The sequence below is a fragment of the Amborella trichopoda genome, chromosome 4 (genome assembly GCF_054954075.1).
Source record: "Amborella trichopoda isolate Santa Cruz 75 chromosome 4, AtrichopodaSantaCruz75HAP2 v2.0, whole genome shotgun sequence".
NCBI classification, from domain to species: domain Eukaryota; kingdom Viridiplantae; phylum Streptophyta; class Magnoliopsida; order Amborellales; family Amborellaceae; genus Amborella; species Amborella trichopoda.
The window spans coordinates 9,803,575-9,824,187 of NC_142339.1; the positions used below are offsets into that span (position 1 = coordinate 9,803,575).

Genomic DNA, 20,613 nt, shown 5'->3' on the forward strand with positions numbered 1-20,613 from the left:
TATAGCTCAAAATGCATTATGGTAATAGCACTATTGGGCAAATCACATTTATTAGCGCTACCAAAATGCAATGTTGTTAGATTCGCTTTGAAGTCTTTTTTGATTTGGTGAGAAAAATGAAAGTCTTTTTTGATTTGGTGAGAAAAATGAAACAATTCGGTGTTTCAGCAGATTTTATGGAAATTTTTGATTTGTTTTTTTCAATGTGATATAAATAAATTAGATATTTGTATAATAAAAATAAAAAAGTTTGCAAATAAAAATTACAAAAAATAGGAAATAAAAAAATACTTTTAAATAGATACTTATTTGCTTCGGCCGAATCGATAAGTCCGAAGCTGACCGAAGTGACAACACCAAGCTTCTTTTCACTTCAGTCTAGCCCAATTTCACCGTAGCGACAATACCAAGCTTATCTTCGCATGAGTCTAGCCCAATTTGACTAAAGAGACAACACCAATATGTGTACATACTTATTTTTACATGGGCCATCTTTTATGGATTACTTTCGAACTACTCTCACTCGTGAGTTGATTTTTTAAAGGGTGCTGTTTGTATAGAGTCGAGACTCTAAACAATCAAATTAGAGCCTAACTTTAAATAGCGTCGAGAAATATGATTTTAATACTAGAAATTTTTGTAATAGCTTTAAAATATATTTTTATTTTTAATTATAAAATTTAAAACTTCAAAAAATAGTGTAGATAGAGGAGATCTATAAAAAATTGAAAATATTGAAAATTGACAGTAAAAAAATGTGTTACAAGATGCAATTTGATTGTTTAGAGCCTAGGCTCTATATAACCTTTTTTCTTTTTTACAATCTATTTTTTGACTACTTTTTTAATCACATTTTGATGTGTTTTTCTTAATTTTACTTTAAACATAAAATTTTTAATTACTAACTTTTATAAATTTTTTTAATTTTTTTTTGCTACTAGCCCTACTAGATCCGAGCTATTTGGAGTCGGGCCGAATAATCTGATCGGGCACAGGCCGACTACTCGTCCCGAACAGTCGTTTCCAACGCTCCAGATGCACAACAAGGCGCCTCTGCAAAATGCAAAGTACGTCTCGACTGTTGACACTGTTCCCCAGTATGTGTCCTCCTTTCTAGTTTCTCCTCCCTCTCAAACCCTAACCTATTCTCCCTCGTCTCTCATTTATTGCCCTCTGATGAGCTTCGTCTGTGCTTTGAAGTTGCAGGAGGAGAGAGGGATTGGTGGATTTAGGTGATCTTGGATTAGGTTTTCTGAGAAGGATCTTTCTTCTCTCTCTGTTTGTTTGCGTGTTGATAGTGTGTCCGAGTTTTCTCTCTTTTACTGAAACCCCAAACCCACTCACTCCAACACATCACATTCTCTCTCTTACCGAAACCCCTAGCCAATTTACTCCCTCTAACACTCGCACTTTCTCTCTCCAGTTCTCCTCCATTCAATCTCTATAACTCTCTCTCTCTCTCTCTCTCTCTACACTTTCTCTGGACTCTTTGAAGAGTTTTCAAAGAATGGAGGGAGGGAGGAGAGAGACTTCTTATTGCAAATTGGACAAAACCCGTTATTTGTGAGTGCATGAAGCATGTTGTTTGTGAGTTCCATTTTACAATATTGGGGAAGGGAAATAACTTCTGAAAATTTCTCAATTTTCTGAACTTAATAATGCCCTGTTCCATTGACCTCTATAAGCTCGACTTGTTTTCCTAATAGGGCAGTTTGCCCTTTGAATTTTTGTTCTTTGCATTTTCTGTTCTACAAATTAAGGTATATTGTTCTACTTTATTGGGTTTTTGTTTACTGATTGTTATAACAATTGATCACAGTTTCAATTACTGTTACTTGGTTAAGAAGATTTGCACATTCTTTTCTTTTCATTTAGTAGTTGGCATAAGGGGGCATTGATTATCCTTGTTTTAATCCTCTTTGAGAGGCTAGGATTTAGGAATTTTTATGTTATTTTTAAGGATTAATCTATGCCTTGATCATATTTGCAAATATTCTTGTACTGGAATTTATGGTTATATGTTTTATTTCATATATTTCATTTGTTAATTTGCATAATTCGATCTTGCACTCAAACACACACACTAATAACTGTTCCCCAGTAAAAAAATTCCATATATTTGTACTATCTTTTGTACCATGACCTAGCGCTGTTAGGAGTTTTTTCATTTTTCTGTTTATTATTCATTTCCATACAACTCCATGTCTACTCTTAGGCGTATATGGAATCATATTGTATATTTTCTTAATAAAAAAATAAACAGATTTCTATTGCACTATGTTTTTATGTATTCTATCTAGTTTGCGATCGTCATGTATATTCTTGTTGCATAACACTAGCCCATTTACTTGCTGTTCCATAACAAAACCTCTGTTGTATTCCAATTTCTTGAAAGGGCGTTGCAAATCTCATCTCATCTTTAAAAAAAATAAAATAAATCTTATCTCATCTACGGTTTCATTAGTTTGGAACACCTTTATAGAGAGTTGTTCACTAGTTTTGTTACGAATATCTGTGGAAATAGTGGCTGGACTAATTTCTTGCTGATGTCTAGCAATGGGGCAGCCTTCCTTATTTTCTTTTTTTTTTTAAATAACTTGGGCTTGTCTTTGTTCCCAGGTCATCATAATTTAACTTTCAATGAAGAATCCATATTTCAATGATGTTATAAGGTATCCAAAGAAATTGTGTAGATTTTGTTTATAAAGCACTGACCATATTTTCAACGGATATATAGCTTTCAATGGACAATTGAGTGAAGGAATGCCCTGTTTATGATGAAATTATAACAAATGTGAAGGGACACTGTGAGATGTAAGATGCTTGAACTTATTTGTTATTTTCATAAATGATGACTATGGATTATTGTGTATGACCATATGTAATATGGATGATCTCTAATTCATGCAAGATCTTTTTAATTTGTATCCAAACTTCCCTCGTGTTGAGAGGTTGTGAACGATAATCAAATTATGTGTGATCTATGCCGTCCATTTTATTGGACCTACTGTGGATGGGCTATGATTTCATAATCTCATTGATTTAACAGATGTTATACCCTGTCATCAATGAAAAACTACAATAAATAGTTAAAACTAGCTGATTTCTGGACTCCAGGTTCATAAAATTCCAGGTTCAACCATCCAGAGGTCTCCGGATTTCTTGACAAGTTGTCAAGCATAATATTTTCCATTACCAGGTATCAAAATTTCCTGTCTCCAGATCTCAGCACTAGAAATCCCAATTTCCATTTCCAGCTTCCAATTGCCAAACATCCCTTGCATAACACTATTCCATTGACGTTTGAGCATCGTTTTGGTTCCTGTAGTTTTTAGCTACATAATTTTAGTTTCTGAATTTCATTTAATTACTCATATCCTATTACATATTTCTTTTCTCTGGTATCCTTACTTAATTTCTTTTTAATACCTTTCTGTTTTGCCGTTGTCATTGTTTTGAGCATTGAATGGTTTCTTTCTGTGCAGAGAGACCATGGTGCGATTCACTCACTATAATTTCACCTTCAGAACCCTAACCCTAACTACCATCATTTCTCTCTTCTCTTCCTCTTCCTTAAAAAATGGCGTCCATTCATCTCCCTTGCCTCTGAAGCTCTTTCAAAACCCCACATTTTCATCATCCAACAACATCCATAAGAAGAAGAAGAAGAAGAAGAAGAAGGAGAGTGCAAGAACCATGATGGTCCAGCCATTGTTGCAGAGGAACGATGTCCTGGAAGCCATTGTAGAGAGAGACTCATGCTTTCGGTTCTTGACCAGAACAAAGGATTTCCTTTCTAAACAACCAGAGCAAGTGCTCCAACTCGATGAAGCAGGTAAAATGCACAGAGATTTAGGGTTTCCAAGGGGTCGAAAGGTTGCTAGATCAATAGAGAGGCACCCTTCTCTGTTGCAGTTTCACAGGCACACAGACAACAAGATGTGGTTTGGTTTCACACCATTAATGGAAGATTTGTTAGAGGAAGAGAAGAAGATCATGGATTCGATGGAGAAATCTAGGGTTAATGTGGTTCGAAAGCTTCTCATGATGTCTTCTAAGAAGCGATTAGCTATGAGCAAGATCAACCATTGCAGACACCTCTTTGGAATCCCCGATGACTTCAGAGACCGAGTTCACGGATATCCAAAGTATTTCAGAGTCGTTCAGGAAGGTGAAAAGAGGGTTCTCGAGCTCACGAGTTGGGACTCTTCTCTATCAATAAGTGCCCTAGAATCTGAATTCATGGTTGACGAAGATAAAGTCAAAAAAGCTTTTACCTTTCCAGTACCTCATGGCAAGCATTTGAATCTGGGAAAGGAAGGAACAAAGAAGTTGAACATGTTGAATTTTCTTCCTCTGGTTTCGCCTTACTCTGATGGGTCAGGATTGAAGCTCTGGTCTATAGAGGCTGAGAAATACAGGCTTGGGGTTATCCATGAATTCCTTAGCTTGACATTGGAGAAGAGGGCTTCAATACACCATCTAGTGGAATTCAAGGAAGAATTCAATCTTACTAAGCATACATATCACATGCTTTTGATTCAACCAAGGACATTTTATCTTGCTGGTACAGAGATGAATTGGACTGTGTTTTTGAAGGATGCTTATGACGAGAATGGCTTGATTGAGAAGGACCCACAAGTGCTTTTCAATGAGAAGTTATATAGATATGCTGGTATAGGGAAGGGAACTAAAGAAGGTAGAATTGTAGAGCCTGCCCATGAAGCTTATTGAAGATTTTGACTCTAGCATGCTTATGCTTGAATGGTTTAGTGTCCCACGGTGAACCCATCAAAGAAGATGAAGAATGGAAATTAAAACTTTGTTCTGTGTATAATTACAATGGGAGCTTCTTGAGTGGGGAACAGAATCAGCTGTATTTCATGCCATGGTCTCAATTAAAGAGCTATTCAACTAAGTTAACTGCATGTGTAAGTGCCAATATGGGAATTCATTCTTCCTTTATGATTGATATACCAACATTTACGTTGAGGAGAGTTTTATGAAAACCATTACTGTGAGGAAGTCTTGAATTGATATGCCAACATTCATACTTTTAGGTGGCCTTTTCGCATGCGTGTATAAAGTTTTGCTATCTATAGGTCTTAGATGATAACTGTTAGCTCTGATACTAATGCTGAGTGAGAGTTGAGGTCGTAATAGTCTTTAGATTTGGTGAAGGGTTTTGCTTATGTTGTGAGGCATTTGGGACAACAAACCCATACACTTTGGGTTTTTATCTCTTGAACACACCAATAACTTTATTTCTCTGTCTGTCTATGGGTGCTAAGTAATGCAATGACCAAACAGGGTTTTTATCTCTTGAACTCACCAATAACTTTATTTCTACGTCTGTCTATGGGTGCTAAGTAATGCAATGACCAAACAGCATTATATAAAGCTTCAAATCCAGTATCCTATTGACCAATCTTATTGAGTAAACTTTCACCTGAAGTGAGATATAGATAGATTAGAATTCCCTTTGTTAAGTGTAAAATCAATTGGTAGGCATGCTCACAGAGGCTCTTGGGGAGAATAAGTGAGAAGTCATTCTAGGCAAGCTAGGAATGATAGGTATCTAGGCACCAGCTCAAGTGGATTGTCAGCAGGGATATGTTTTTATGGGTAGTTAACTGTTTGAAGAAATTGTAGAACATATGCTTTATTTGTAACAAGAACACCTCAGTCCAATTATATTGTGTACGCCTATGTAATGAAACTACTGTCATCGGAGTTTGATGTGACCCAAAGCTTCTTTCCAAACAACTCTTATTTTCCCTTGTGCAATGAAACGCTTCTTCCACATATTTGTCACCCTCAAGTTGGTGTTAATAATTAATTTAAAGTTATATTTCTTGTATCATTGAAAAGAAAGAAGGTGGTGAGAGCATCAAACAATTGATGGTATCTTATGATCTTTTGGCAATCTGGCGGGTGGACTTTTGAGGCTTGAAAGCACTCTGAACAACTTGAACTTCAGCTAGGGCGTGTTTGATAACAGGAAGTTATTTCCTAGAAGTAGGAACTTACCTGTTACTGTAGCTCTTTTGTGTTTGATAAAAGTTGGTAAGTTTAAAATGGAAAGTTCATGGAACTGAAGAACTTCCCCTCTTAAGCTTAAAAAAACTTTTGGCTAAATCTACGGAACTTGAAAATGGAAGATTTGAGGGAAAGTTCATCTCGATGAAAAGGCCATCCCACCAGCGTGAAAGAGCCCCGTTTCAGAAAAAAACCCTAGCCATAGCCGCTTCCTCTCGACAACCCTAGTTGCTTCCTCTCCCCAACCGCCAGCTTTCTCAGCTCTCTTTCTCTCTGACAAAGCTCTCTCTCTCTCTTAAGAAGAGCGCATCTGTCTTTTGCTCTCTCATATGTAGCAGAAGAGGAAGAAAGAAGCAGGTGCCCCTCCCGGGTATGATTTCCCTCTCTCTCTCTCTCTCTCTCTCTCTCTATTTCTCTCTAAAGGTTCAACTACAATGGTTTGTATTCCCTCTTGTTGCTTGTGGGCTTCATTCTAGAGAGAGAGAGGAAAAAAGATTACAGAGAGAAAAGATATGTTGGGTCTGGTTTTGATTTGTATAGTCACAATTGCTATCATTTGGCTCTTCTTCAAGTTTGCTAAGGCAGATGGTACCCTATTGCTTCTTTTTTCCTGAATTTTTTTCTTTTTCCTTTTATTGTATATATAATTTTTTTTGAACTTTTTTTGTTTCTGAATCCTCTGAGAGTGCAAGAGTTTCTTGGGGTTTTTCAGATATTTGGGATTTCCAAGTCTTCTGTATAAATAAGAGATTCTTTGCTGGCTAATTCATTTGAATTGATTTATTTTTCTTGAAAATAGTGATTTTATATGGTTGAGAACATGGGTTTTCATTGAGGAGATTTGCAGGGGATTTCACACTACTGGCAAAAGGAGCAGCTAAGTGTGAGGAAGTTGAAGATAAGGTGGGTTTTTTTCTCTCTTTTTCCATTTCTCTGATTTTGAGAGAGAGAGAGAGAGAGAGAGAGAGAGAGAGAGAGAGAGAGATCAGTTTTTAATATTTGGATTTTCTTCCATTGATTAGGTTGTTTGTATTACAAGCGCAAGTGGTGGTATCGGTGAGTAAAAGGGAAATTTGTTATCAGTTGTGTGAGTGTGCTGTTATGATCTGGATTTTACCTTTAAATTTCTTGAGTCTGTGAAATTAAACTCCCAATCGACTGTGCATAAAAATTTTCTATGTTTAATTCATACGATTTGACTGTAATTGTGTTGCTCAATATATATATGATTTTTATTTCTTACAAGAATTTATTCCTTTGTACAAATTTATGGATTACTTATTTTTATTCTCCATCTGATTTTTGTTTTATCAGAAACCCTACCCACAAATATAAGACCCTTCTATCACCAAAAATGGCTTCATCCTGGAAATTATGGGCCTTTAGTTCAATAGAGAAATGCTAAAACATGATTATAATGTTGTAGCCTTGGGATGGAATTGGTTTATATGATTATTATTAGGTGTTTGTGACTATACATATTGCACTTTAGAGATTGGTTGATGATGTTTCATTTATTGTTTCTTTCTTTTAAGAATGATTACTGGATTTATATTTCCTTATATGAATAAAATCTTGTTAATATCAGTTTTTTTCTTTATAAATATCACCCATAGATGAATAGATGATACTTATTTGAGAGAGAGAGAGAGAGAGAGAGAGAGAGAGAGAGAGAGAGGTGAAAATATTGCTATTTTATGGCTAGAAAACATGATTGGTTTATTTTCCCATATGTCAGCAAAACAATCACGAAGTTTATATTCCCATTTGCAAGGTTGGATTCACCAATCACCTCTTCTCTCTCTGTTCTTACATTCTTCTAGAATATTACTATCTTTAAATTCTATATTTCTAGATTTAAACCATTTCCTAAGATCTAAGCATTGGGCTTCTGGAAATTCCAAGTTCAGTGGTTCTGAGGTAAAAATAGTATGTTAATGTCGTCTCGCTTTCTTTCTCTCTCTAATCTTACATATGTTCCTGTAATGAGTTCTTTTTTTTTCATGATGTGCGTTTCTTGTGCTTTAATGGACATTTGATTCTCTCTTTTCTTTATGTTCGGCTCTTCTCTCGCCCTCTTTGTCAACTGTTTGTGTATTTTGTGGTTTCTCTCTCTCTTTTCTAGAACTGGAATCCTTTTTCACTCCATTCAAGCCGTGACGACTGTGTTGATTACTTGCAATTTCAGCTTAATATGTACTAGTAATATTGAAGAATTCTTTATTCCAAAAAAAATTTCACTTGGGATTTAAAAGTATTTCCTTCTCCAAATTTTTTTTTTCACTTGCTATTAATATTATAACCTAATGAAAGGCACTGCTTTATCTGTTCTGGATATTAGTAGAAAAGTATCTATTTTGACTTGGTTTGCTATGTTCTCTTTCCTTTATTTCATTATTTCGAGCCTTTATAGAAGTCCTTTATGGTGAGGAAATGGCAAATTCCTTTCATATATCTTCACCGGTCACCACATACATGGTGTTGCATGGAATTCAAAACCAATTATCATGCCTTTACATGTGGTTGCATGGAATTCAAAACCAATTGTCATGCCTTCTTTCAACATTTTTGTTTGATAGCCTTTTTTTTTTAGGGAAAGCTTTCTATGCTTCCCCTACAGTATAGAAGTTCTATCCTTCCCCACGTTTTTAACCATTGATTTAAAATGCAAGGCTGAGATTAATTCACTTAAGTTTGTCACAAAAGGGGGGCACGGGCTCAACCGGTAGGCCTATCTAAATAGCTCGTACAAGAGAGAGGAAGGAGTAACCATTTCCCATAGTAGAGAGGGAGCGCGCGGGGGAAAAGGGGAAATAGAGAGAGAGCGTGCTGGAGAAAAGGGGAAGCAGAGAGAGCGCGTTGGAGAAAAGGGGAAGCAGAGAGAGAGAGCGCTGGAGAAAAGGGAAGCAGAGAGAGAGCGCACTGGAGAAAGGGGAAGCAGAGAGAGAGGGAGAAAAGGGGAGGCCGAGAGAGAGAGAAAGCGCGGGAGAAGAAGGGGAAGCCATTGATCAAGAAAAAAAGTGCAGAGAAGAGGATATAATCAGCAAACTAGAGAAGAAGGTGGAGTCTATAAGAGATAGATTTTAAGCTCTCCTCAGATTGTATACCCATTCAAGGCCTTTGACAAAAGGGGATTTTGTTGACAAATATCAAGTAGGTTTTGGATTGTATTTCTTTTCATAGAAAGTTGCATTTAGTTTCTTATTTTTGTTTATTTTCAATGCACGAAAAATATATTTTGAGAATGTTTTTGGATTGAGCCTAAAGACCTCAGGATCATTGCCAAGCTTCTCTCTTAGGTCAGCACCTTTCTGGTTTTTGTGAGGGATTGAACCTTAAAATTTTTATGTTTGTATTGTAGATTGCTCGTTGTTCAGTGCTGGTTCTCTTTATTGTTCTCTGTTATTCCTTTATTCTGCTTAAAATTCAGTAACGATTTTTTGGGGTTCTGATTTTTTTTTGTTTTTGTATAAAAGTTCAATTTGGTTGAGCTGTGCTGGTTCTCTTTATTGTTCTCTGTTATTCCTTTATTCTGCTTAAAATTCGGTAACGGTTTTTTGGGGTTCTGATTTTTTTTTGTTTTTGTATAAAAGTTCAATCTGGTTGAGCTGAGAGAGAGAGAGAGAGAGAGAGAGAGAGAGAGAGAGAGAGAGAGAGAGAGAGAGAGAGAGAGAGAGAGGATAATTTCTGGTTTTTTATGATGTCATTGTAATTTTTCCTTGTTTTACTGGGGATAGAAGAAATTATTAGGAGTTGGCTCAGTGTTTAGAGAAAATCTTTTGCTGCTTTAAATTTGTTGTTTTGAATAGAGGTTTAAGGTTTAGTAGCTTGCCAACAATGGTACTAGTTGCAGCTTTATAAACGACCTAATTTTAGCCTGGATAAATGAAGTGGTAAATGGTAAGAGTTCAGAAGATCATTTTTTTGATTGACTTCAGAAGATCATTTTTTTTAATTGAGTGACCTGTTGTTGCTTACTATATATCAGGACGATTAATTTATTATTAATTGAGTACTTAGTGAGAAGTAGGAGTCTAGGGAGAGAGAGCTAGTTTTATCCTTGATGTGTATTTTTGCTTATGGAGTTTAGAGAGAGAGCTAGTTCTTCCTCGAAGAATGACAGACATTGTATTTTTTGGGATTAGAGGAACAGCAATCTAATAAAAAATCTTTTATGCTTTCCTCAAAAAAAACTTTTTTTTAGTGATTTTTGTTCTATATCTTAAGAAACTTAATTTCGAGCGCTACCTATCTATTTCTATCTCTTATTTTGATTTGTAGTAGTGAATTTTAAATTTTTTAGTTGTTTTGCTATCAATTTATAACTTTATTTCTAGTTAGTATTCTTTATTTATTGTTCGGCTAGGTATAGATTTATTTTGAAATTCCTGCTTATACTTAAATTTTGTGTCTATGTGATATAGAAATGAATTTGTGTTAATTACTTATATTTAGGTTTTATTGATTAAAAGTTATGGACATCATGGAGAAGGGTGCTTAAGTGGTGACATTGTTGTTAATATGGAGCCTATTAAGGCTTACATACCCATTGAGGCACTCGTACACCTGATTCATCCTCTAAGATGGACTAGGATGAGTTCTATAAAGACAATTTTATAGATGCGAGTAATAATAATGTCATAGCAACTGGGGATGGTGAGGACAATGAGGTCCCACTGTTTTGTGATCAACAAGACAATAGTGGGTATCAAAAGGACTTATTTGTAGGAGTGAACTTTGAATCTGAAGATGCTGTGTATCAATTTTACAATGCATATGCTCAACGAAAATGCTTTAGCATTCATCTTGAGTGGCCAAAGAAGGACAAGGACAACAATTTGAGGATGAAAGATTATGTTTGCTTAAAAGAAGGCAAACGTGATCTGAAGTATACAGGAAAAATTCATCCTAGACCAATAACTAGGGAAGGATGCAAAGCAATGTTAAGGGTACGCAGGTAACGAACTTTGTTGAGGAGCACTCCCAGAAGTTTACATCGCCATCAAAGGTACATCATTTGAGATCACATAGGCGCACCCCAACAGCTACCATGAACTTGATTAAAGTGATGTCTTCAGCAAGATTTAGTGTGCATAAAATTATGCAAATTTTAACAGAACATGTGATTGAGTCAAATGCTCTGGGCTTCACTCACGTAAATGTCGAAAACTATATCCATAGCACCCATAGGAAGGCGAGTGTTAGAGGGAGGGATGGGGAGGCTCTTTTGGCCTACTTTCGTGAGCGTGTTTAGGCGAACTTTTGGTTTTTTTATAAAATACAGCTTAATGAAGTAGGTCAAGTCTGTAATGTAATAGGGATTGACTCGTGATCAAGGATATCATATGAGTACTTTGGCGATGTAGTTATTTTTGATACAACATATAAGACAAACACATATCACATGCCTTTTGCCCCCATTATTGGAGCCAATCACCACCGAAACAATAGTCTTTGGTTATGCACTAATTAGGCATGAGACAACAGTCTTCTAGTTGGCATTTTGGGCATTGGTTAGAAGCTATGCAAGTTGAGAACCGGATTGTGTCATTACTGATCAAGACGCAGCTATGGCTGCTGCAATTAAAGAAGTTCTTTCAAATGTACGGTATCAATTATGTAGATGACATATTTCATGAAAGTTTCAAGAAAAATTGGGCCAGTTTGAGCTAAAGCACCCAGGGTTCTTGCATGAGTTGCATAGAATCACTACTGATTATAATAAGATAATTAATGATTTCAAGGATCGTTGGTCTAGAATGCTCCAAAAATATGAGCTCGGGGGGAATGCATGGTTGGACACAATATATGGATGCCGTTCTCAGTGGATTGATGTGTATATGAAGGATACGTTTTTTGCTAGTGCACGGTCTAGTCAACGGAGTGAATCTATGAATAGTTTTATTAAACGGTATGTAAATTAATACCAATTTTTCAGGATTTGCAAAACAGTGCCAGAAAGTAATTGATCATCTATATGAGAAAGAAAATATGATGGACTTCAAGAGCACTTAAGGTATTCCAATGATGAGAACGACATTCCCCTATGAAAAACAAGCTGCTAAGTTGTACACCCCTGCTATGTTTTGGAAGTTTGTTGAGGAAATTCATAAGATACATCTCAAACTGCTTGTTACGATGATTTAAGTACAGTTGCCTTTAAAGTTGTATCAAACGGATCAGATTAGTGAAAGACTCTGGGAATTTACAAAAAGTATTCTTATGGAGTGTAATGAAAAAGTGGAGAGGAAGAGATTGGAGTATGAAGAAGAGGCAACTTGTTCGAATCAAGGTAATGATATAGAGGATGTCATGCCTAGTTATAGTTATACATCGAACTAACCCAAACATCTTTATACTTGAACCACAATGGTACTTTCTTTCTTGTAGTGTTAGGCCGCCTTTTTGTTCGAGCACATTGTGGTTTAAGTATAAAGATGTTGGGGTTAGTCCATGACTTGTAACTATGACTAGGCATAATATCCTTTATATTGCTACCTTGATTTGAACAAGTTGCCTCTTCTTTATACTCCAAATCTCTTCCTCTCTTACACTCCATAAGAATATTTTTTGTAAATTCCCATAATCTTTCACTAATCTGATCCGTTTGATACAACTTTAAAGGCGACTCTACTTAAATCATCGTAACGAGCAGTTTGAAACTCCTTATAATCAGCCTTAATTTGAATACCATCGCCATCTGATACCATCCCTTTGTTCCCTTCCTTAGTCCATCTTCTTATGATGTAGTGCTCTGGGATGTGCATAACATTATTATAATAGAAAACCTTTAAGACATGTGCACAAAGAATATCGTCATGTTGCTGTGATTTATGATTCATTGAATACCACTTTATATTGTGGTCGATTGGCATCATATTTATACACCTTATATGTGGTATTTTGTCCCTCAACTTCTATAGACTCTTCAACCATGGGAGGTATCTTTTGAATTTCCTCAACAAACTTCCTAAATATACCATGGGTGTATAACTTAGCAGCTTGTTTTTCATAGGGGAATGTCGTTCTCACCATTGGAATTACCTTCAGTGCTCTTGAAGTTTATCATATTTTCTTTCTCATATAGATGATCAGTTGCTTTCTGGCACTGTTTTGCAAATCCTAAAAAATTGGTGTGTGAATTTACATACTGTTTAATAAAACTATTCGTAGATTCACTCCGTTGACTAGGCCGTGCACCAGCAAGAAATGTATCCTTCATATATACATCAACCCACTGAGAACGACATCCATATATTGTGTCCAACTATTCATTCCCCCGCGAGCTCATTTTTTTGAGCATTCTGGACAAACGATCCTCAAAATCATTAATTGTCTCATTATAATCAGTAGTGACTCTATGCAGCTCATGTAAGAACCGTGGGTGCTTTCGCTCAACATGGCCTAATTTTTCTTGAAACTTTCGTGAAATGTGCCATCTACATAATCGATGCCGTGCATTTGGAAGAACTTCTTTAATTGCAGCAGCTATGACTACTTCTTGATCAGCAATGATGCAACCCGGCTCTCGACCCTGCATAGCTTCTAGCCAATGCCCAAGCAACCAACTAGAAGACTCTGTTGTCTCATGCCTAATTAGTGCACAACCAAAGACTATATTGTTTTTGTGGTGGTTTGCTCCAATAATGGGGGCAAAAGGCATGAGATGTGCATTTGTCGTATATGTTGTGTAAAAAATAACTACATCGCTAAAGTACTCATGATATCCTTGATCGCGAGTCAATCCATAGCACATTACACACTTGAACTACTTCATCAAGCTGTAGTTTATAAAAAAACTATGGTTCACCTAAACATGCTTACGAAAGTAGGCCAAAAGAGCCTTCCCATCCATCCCTCTAACACTCGCCTTCCTACGGGTGCTATGGATAAAGTTTTCGACATTTACGTGAGTGAAGCCTAGAGCATTTGACTCATTCACATGTTCTGTTAAAATTTGCATAATTTTAAGCACACCAAACCTTGTTGAAGACATTGCTTTAATCAAGTTCATGGTAGTTGTTGGGATGCGCCGATGTGATCTCAAATGATGTACCTTTGATGGCGATGTAAACGTCTTGGAGTGCTTCTCAACAAATTTTGTTACAACCCACTTTTCCCCTTTCATCCTGCGTACCCTTAATATTGCTTTGCATCTTTCCCTTGTTATTGGTCGAGGATGAATTTTTCCTGCATACTTTGGATCACGTTTGCCTTCGTTTGAGCAAACATAATCTCACATCCTCAAATTGTTGTCCTTGTCCTTTCTTGGCCTCTCAAGACGAATGCTAGCATTTTCGTTGGGCATGTGCATTGTAAAATTGATACACAACATCCTCAGATTCAAAGTTCATTCCTACGAATAAGTCCTTTTGATGCCCACTATTGTCTTGTTGATCACAAAACAGTGGTACCTTATTGTCGTCACCATCCCCAATTGCTATGACATTATTATTACTCGCATCCATGAACTTGTCTGTATAAAACTTATCCTAGTCCATCTTATAGGATGAATAAGGTGTACGAGTGCCTCAAAATGGGTATATAAGCCTCAATAGGCTCCATATTAGCAAAAATGTCACCACTTGAGCACCCTTCTCCATGATATCCATAACTTTTAATCAGTAATACCTAAACATAAGTAATGAACACAAATTCATTTCTATATCACATAGACACAAAATTTAAGTATAAGCAGGAATTTCAAAATAAATCTATACCTAGCAGAACAATAAATAAAAAATAGTAACTGGAAATTGTGTTATATATTGATAACAAAACAACTAAAAAAATTTAAAATTCACTACTACAAATCACAATAAGAGAGGAGGAGATAGAGAGGGAGCGCTTGAAAAATCACCAAAATAAAGATTTTTTTGATGAATGCCATAAAATTTTTTTTATTAGATTACTCTTCTTCTAATCCCAAAAAAAAAAGAATGTCCATCATTCTTCGAGGAAGAACTAGCTCTCTCTCTCTAGACTCCATAAGCAAAAACACACATCAAGGATAAAACTAGCTCTCTCTCTAGACTCCTACTTCTCACTAAGTACTCAATGAATAATAAATTAATCGTCCTAATATATAGTAAGCAACAACAGGTCACTCAATTAAAAAAAAAATGATCTTATGAACTCACTCAATCAAAAAAATGGTCTTCTGAACTCTTTACCATTTACCACTTCATTTATTCAGGCTAAAATTAGGTCGTTTATAAAGCTGTAACTAGTACCATTGTTGGCAAGCTGCCACAAATTTAAAGCAGCAAAAGATTTTCTCTAAACACTGAGCCAACTCTTAATAATTTCTTCCGTCCCTAGTAAAACAAGGAAAAATTACAATGACATCATAAAAAACCAGAAATTATCCTCTCTCTCTCTTAAGCTCAACCAAATTGAGCTTCTATTAAAAAAAAAATAATTTAGAACCCCAAAAGACCTTTACCAAATTTTAAGCAGACTAAAGGAATAACAGAAAACAATAAAGAGAACAAGCACTGAACAACGAGCAATCTACAATACAAACATAAAACTTTTAGGGTTCAATCCCTCACAAAAACCAGAAAGGCGTTGACCTAAGAGAGAAGCTTGGCAATGATCTTGAGGTCTTTAAGCCCAATCCAAAAACATTCTCAAAAATATATTTTTCGTGCATTGAAAATAAACAAAAATAAGAAACTCAATACAACTTTCTATGAAAAGAAATACAATCCCAAAACCTACTTGATTTTTGTCAGCAAAATCCCCTTTTGTCAGAGGCCTTGAATGGGTATACAATCTGAGGAGAGCTTAAAATCTATCTCTTATAAACTCTATCTTCTTCTCTAGTTTGCTTGTTATATTCTCTTCTCTGCATTTTTTTTCTTGATCAATGGTTCTCCTTCTTCTCCCGTGTTGTCTCTCTCTTGGCTTTCCCCATTTCTCTAGCGAGCACTCTCTCTCTCTGCTTCCCCTTTTCTCCAGTGCGCTCTTTCTCTCTGCTTCCCTTTTCTCCAACGCTCTCTCTCTCTCTGCTTCCCCTTTTCTCCAGCGCCACTCTCTCTGCTTCCCCTTTTCTCCAGGGCTCTCTTTCTCTGCTCCCCTTTTTCTCCCACGCGCGCTCTTTCTCTAATATGGGAAATGTTTATTCCTTCCTCTCTTGTACGGACTATTTAGATATATGGTTACCGGTTGAGCCCATGCCCCTCTTTTGTGACAACTTAAGTGAATTAACCTGGGCCCTGCATTTTAAATCAATGGTTAAAAACGTGGGGGAGGATATAACTTTTATGTTGTAGGGGAAATATAGAAAGTTTTCCCTCTTTTTTAATATCATTGGAAGGATACCAAGTATAAGGATCAGAACATTGTATAGGTGCAAGCTAAGGATGGAAGATTCTTCCATATTTAATATTATCCTTTTGCTTCACAATAAATAAACGGCAGTTATAATAATAAAGTGGATTTATTGAAGCTAAGTGTTTCCATATGGTAGATATTGACGTTATTATACTCATTAGTTATATTCCCCTAGCTCTTCAGATCATAGCAGCCATTAGCAGTTCATGCCATCTTGTTGGTTATCCACATATTCTTATGTTTCAAGCATTGTTGGATCTGCATACTTTCTTCCCATAGATCTAATTCCTTGGTTTTTATGTTTATGCTGGCACATTCAATCTCTTCTTTTTTTTGTCACGAAGCTTTAGGCTCTCTCCCCTTTTTTCCTTCTCTCTCTCTCTCTCTCTCTCACCCCATTTTTATCTACATATCATTGATTGATATGCTTTTATATAAATGTAATTTTGTTTTGTTTGCTTGCTCTCATGCTTAGTTTTAACTTTTTCTATTTAAATTGATTTATCTTTGTTACTCCTTTATGAGATCTCATATATCTTCAACATGTAATGATGGTTCCATATGCAATAGGAAATTATGAACAGATCACTTTTTTTTTTTCTGAAGATGTCAACTGTTGTGAATAGATCCTTTTCAAGTCAAGAGAACCAAATATTAGATTTTATGGAGTATGACAACCTAAGTTTTGGAAATCTTGTATGGAAATTACTTCAACAAGAATCTCCTTTGAGCGAGATTTGTCTCAAAAATAAGATTTTCAATAAGTATGATTTGTCTTGTAGGAACAAAATACTTCAGTGGCAACTATTTTCTTTTGACCTTTACCATGTACATAATGCGAACTTTCTTACCCCATTACTCTTATGACTTCTAGGAGAGTTGGGATGTGCCTTGGTCATTGAATCCCCTCTTACGAAAGATATTGTCAAGGATCATGTTGCATTATTGACAAGTTTCTTCATCATGGTTGATTTTCCATCTCATTTTTATTTTTCTAAGTCATTGATTTGGCCAGCTACTATGGTGCTTAAGTTTGGTTTTTTTGTGGTTCATAACTTCATATTGAGTTGCTATTGTGACAGGTATATTACAGTACAAGACATTTATCTAGAGTTTCTTACAGTGCAAGATTGTTTACTATTTATTCGTGGTTTTAATGGGAGGACTTTGATTCTTTAGAATGTACAATACATGAAGAGGGTTTGTGATTTTCATGTGTAAGCCTTTGTCTTAGTCTTGATGAAGGAAATTTTCAGTATTTATTGTTAATACGTAAATTTTCATTGTTGACTCCAATTCATAGTTGTAGTAACAGGGTAAAATGATGATAACAATATTGGTGATAATGATGATGTCTAAGTTCTGAGCATGAATTTCATTGTTGCTCTGTTTAATTTAATGCATGTCATTATTTTCAATTGGAAATTACAAATGTTGTACTTATCAAGTATGGCTTCTCATATTCTTGTAGGTGAAGAGATGACTAGTTCATAAACTAGCAACGCCATGTCCATTCTTGTCTAGCAATGCCATGCCTTTTCATGTCCAGTTCTGCAATGCTAGTGGCTGACAATGTAGGATGTGCATTTCTGTAGTAGAGACAATCCTGGTAGGCAGTACTAAAAATGCAAGAATGGAACTCACTGACATCACCACCATCAAAGAACGAAATATTGATCAAGATGTTAGCTGATCGACAGTCAAATTGCACAAAGGGACTTGATTTTGTTGTCATCAACATCTCATGTTTATTTTATTTTATTTTTATTTTTATTTTTCGTTTATGTTTGTTGGTGGCGGACTAGAAAAGTGAACCAAATTCTCACGTTTAATATTGTTTTGGGAAAAGCAATATATAACGATGTGAAATGAACAACATTGAAATGGACCCACAATGGCACATTGTCTTCTTCAATATACTGTTACAGCTTAAATCATCTCTGAGATATGGTATGAGACAAGTAACAACCGACAGTTCACCAGGGAGATGCTATCTCATTTTTCTCAATTCAATAAAATATGGAAACATGGCTAATTATGTTTTCCCATTCCATTTTGAGTTATAATCTGCATAAGATCTAATTGTTCTTCGGTTGTTTTTCTCTTCATCATTTTCATCTTTGGCCTGTTTATTTTCCTCTATTAACCCTAAAAATAAATGCGCACTATCGGTGAGTTGGGATAAATAAAGAAGAAACAAGCAGTTCAAGACTTGTTGCTCAAAGAAAAAAAAGAAAAAAACCCGCTCAAGATGACACGCATCAAAGTCACATAATGAGTTATATAGTCGTGAATTTATGATGATGTTAAAACAACGATTTACCATGTTAGTCATTTCATCTCTTCTCTCTCTCCATAACTTTACTTTATAGAAAGTTCGTAAATATATTTCAAAATACTAAGGTTGGTTAAAAATAAGGTTAGTTAGCAGTTTTAACTCTTGCAACCATAGAGTCTTCTAAGCAGTTTAGCGTCATGATGGACTATACATCTGACTCTTTTATGTCAATACGGGGATAGATATAATCCATCGAACATGGTGGTTGTGTCTTGAATACATCTAACTTTTTTGCGTCATACGGGGCTAGGCAGTACATGCCTCGGTTCTTTTACGTCGTACGAGTTTGACGTTTTTTCATCGAACAAGGTGGTTGTGTTTTGGGTACACTTGATTTTTCACGTCATACGGGGATAGACGGTACTTGCTTTGGCTTTTTTACGTCGCACGAGTTTGACGTTTTTTCAACGAACAGGATGGTTGTGCCCTGGATACACCCTACCTTTCACGTTATACGGGGATAGACGTACCTGCCTCGGTTCTTTTACGTCGTACGAGTTTGACGTTTTTCTATTGAAACATGGTGGTTGTGCTTTAGATACACCTGACCTTTCACATCATACAGGTATAGATGTTACCTGTCTCGGCCCTTTTACGCGACTCGAACAACTACAGGTCAATCGAATCGTGACTCAGCATGTGGAATAGGAGGGTCAAATAACAAGATTTTCAAAAATTTAAGATATAACTCAAAATTGAGGTATAATTAATCAAAATAGAACGAAAGATTTTATAAACATAAATTTTTAAATAAAATGTGAAACCTTAAATTGAATTTCTAAATATAGAGGATCTATAGAAAATAACAGGGATATAAAAGTTGAGAGAATATAAAATGAAAGTATAATGAAATTGGTATTTTCAACAAGAGGCAACTAGCTCAAGAAAATATTCAGCAGACGATATAAAAGAGATTCAGCAATTCATCGTACTTTTTAAGTTAGGGTTCCTTAAAAATCTGAAACCAAAGAAAAGGTTTCCAAATTAGTTTTTATTGGTGTCATAATAATTCACATTGAATTGACATTAGTGATTATAAATACCTGCATTTCACAAACTTGGTTGTACTTTTTAAGTTAGGGTTCCTTATAAATCTGAAACCAAAGAAAAGGTTTCCAAATTAGTTTTTATTGGTGTCATAATAATTCACATTGAATTGACATTACTGATTATAAATACCTGCATTTCACAAACTTGGTTATTCTTAGTTATGTTAAATTCACATAATGAAATACAGGCAGTTAAAATACTCTAAGTTCACATATTACTCAATGCCCGTAATTGAATTGCCTATGGTTCTTTCAACAAAAAAAAAAATGCCATGAAATGCTATTATTTTAAAACACCCCTGTTGGGTGCTTAAATATTGTTTAAAGAGAAATAATTCGTAGGAGTTCATTGTCTTAAAACAAGTGGTTTTGGCAGAGGGGCAAACATTGCTAGTTGTCCCTTTGAGATATGCTGCCAAAATCATGTGGGATTGGGCTATTTGGATTTGAAATGTTAGAAATCATCTATCATACTTGAAGAAAGCATCTTAAATGATTTTTTCCTTAAAAGAGCATTTCCGAAGAGAAGAGTACTGATAAATACCAAATAAAAAATCACCCTGCAGATGGTATCTCAATAACAATGTTTGTAATTAAGCATGCAACATTGTGACTCATAAATTGGATTTGTAGCCCACAAGAAATGTAGGATCTTCACATGAATACTCTTGTGACTATCTAGGAGTTTCTCTTACAATTACTTCATGGTTTCTACTTCCTCAAATATCAAAACAAAAACCCAACCGAACCTTACAATACTTCAAACATATACCTTACAAACTTTTGGATACATCTTGAAACTGTATTCCCAAGTGCACTGAGTCATCAATCTCTCCTCAATCAAGGTAC

The 20,613-nt window shown here is 35.6% G+C and overlaps 1 protein-coding gene across 30 annotated transcripts; it reads left to right on the plus strand.

The window, feature by feature from the left end:
- The first annotated feature begins 961 nt into the window (after nt 1-961).
- Nucleotides 962-18,311, plus strand: LOC18442927 (Ubiquitin carboxyl-terminal hydrolase family protein). 30 transcript variants are annotated; one of them, XR_016054126.1, is made up of 7 exons: nt 1,021-1,232; nt 3,486-4,931; nt 5,872-6,409; nt 6,887-6,942; nt 7,062-7,095; nt 17,460-17,594; nt 17,849-18,311. XR_016054126.1 is itself a non-coding variant. In XM_088864884.1 (3 exons), the coding sequence occupies exon 3, from the start codon at nt 3,493-3,495 to the stop codon at nt 4,732-4,734; it is 1,242 nt and encodes a 413-aa protein (XP_088721010.1). In that variant the 5' UTR covers nt 978-1,067; nt 3,118-3,199; nt 3,486-3,492; the 3' UTR covers nt 4,735-5,037. The 30 variants fall into 30 exon arrangements, 9 of the variants coding, with proteins under 9 accessions (XP_088721004.1, XP_088721010.1, XP_088721011.1 ...); XR_016054136.1 differs by lacking the exons at nt 1,021-1,232; nt 17,460-17,594 and adding exons at nt 1,300-2,814; nt 3,118-3,199; XR_016054138.1 differs by lacking the exons at nt 1,021-1,232; nt 17,460-17,594 and adding exons at nt 1,300-1,760; nt 3,118-3,199.
- Nucleotides 18,312-20,613: the final 2,302 nt, after the last annotated feature.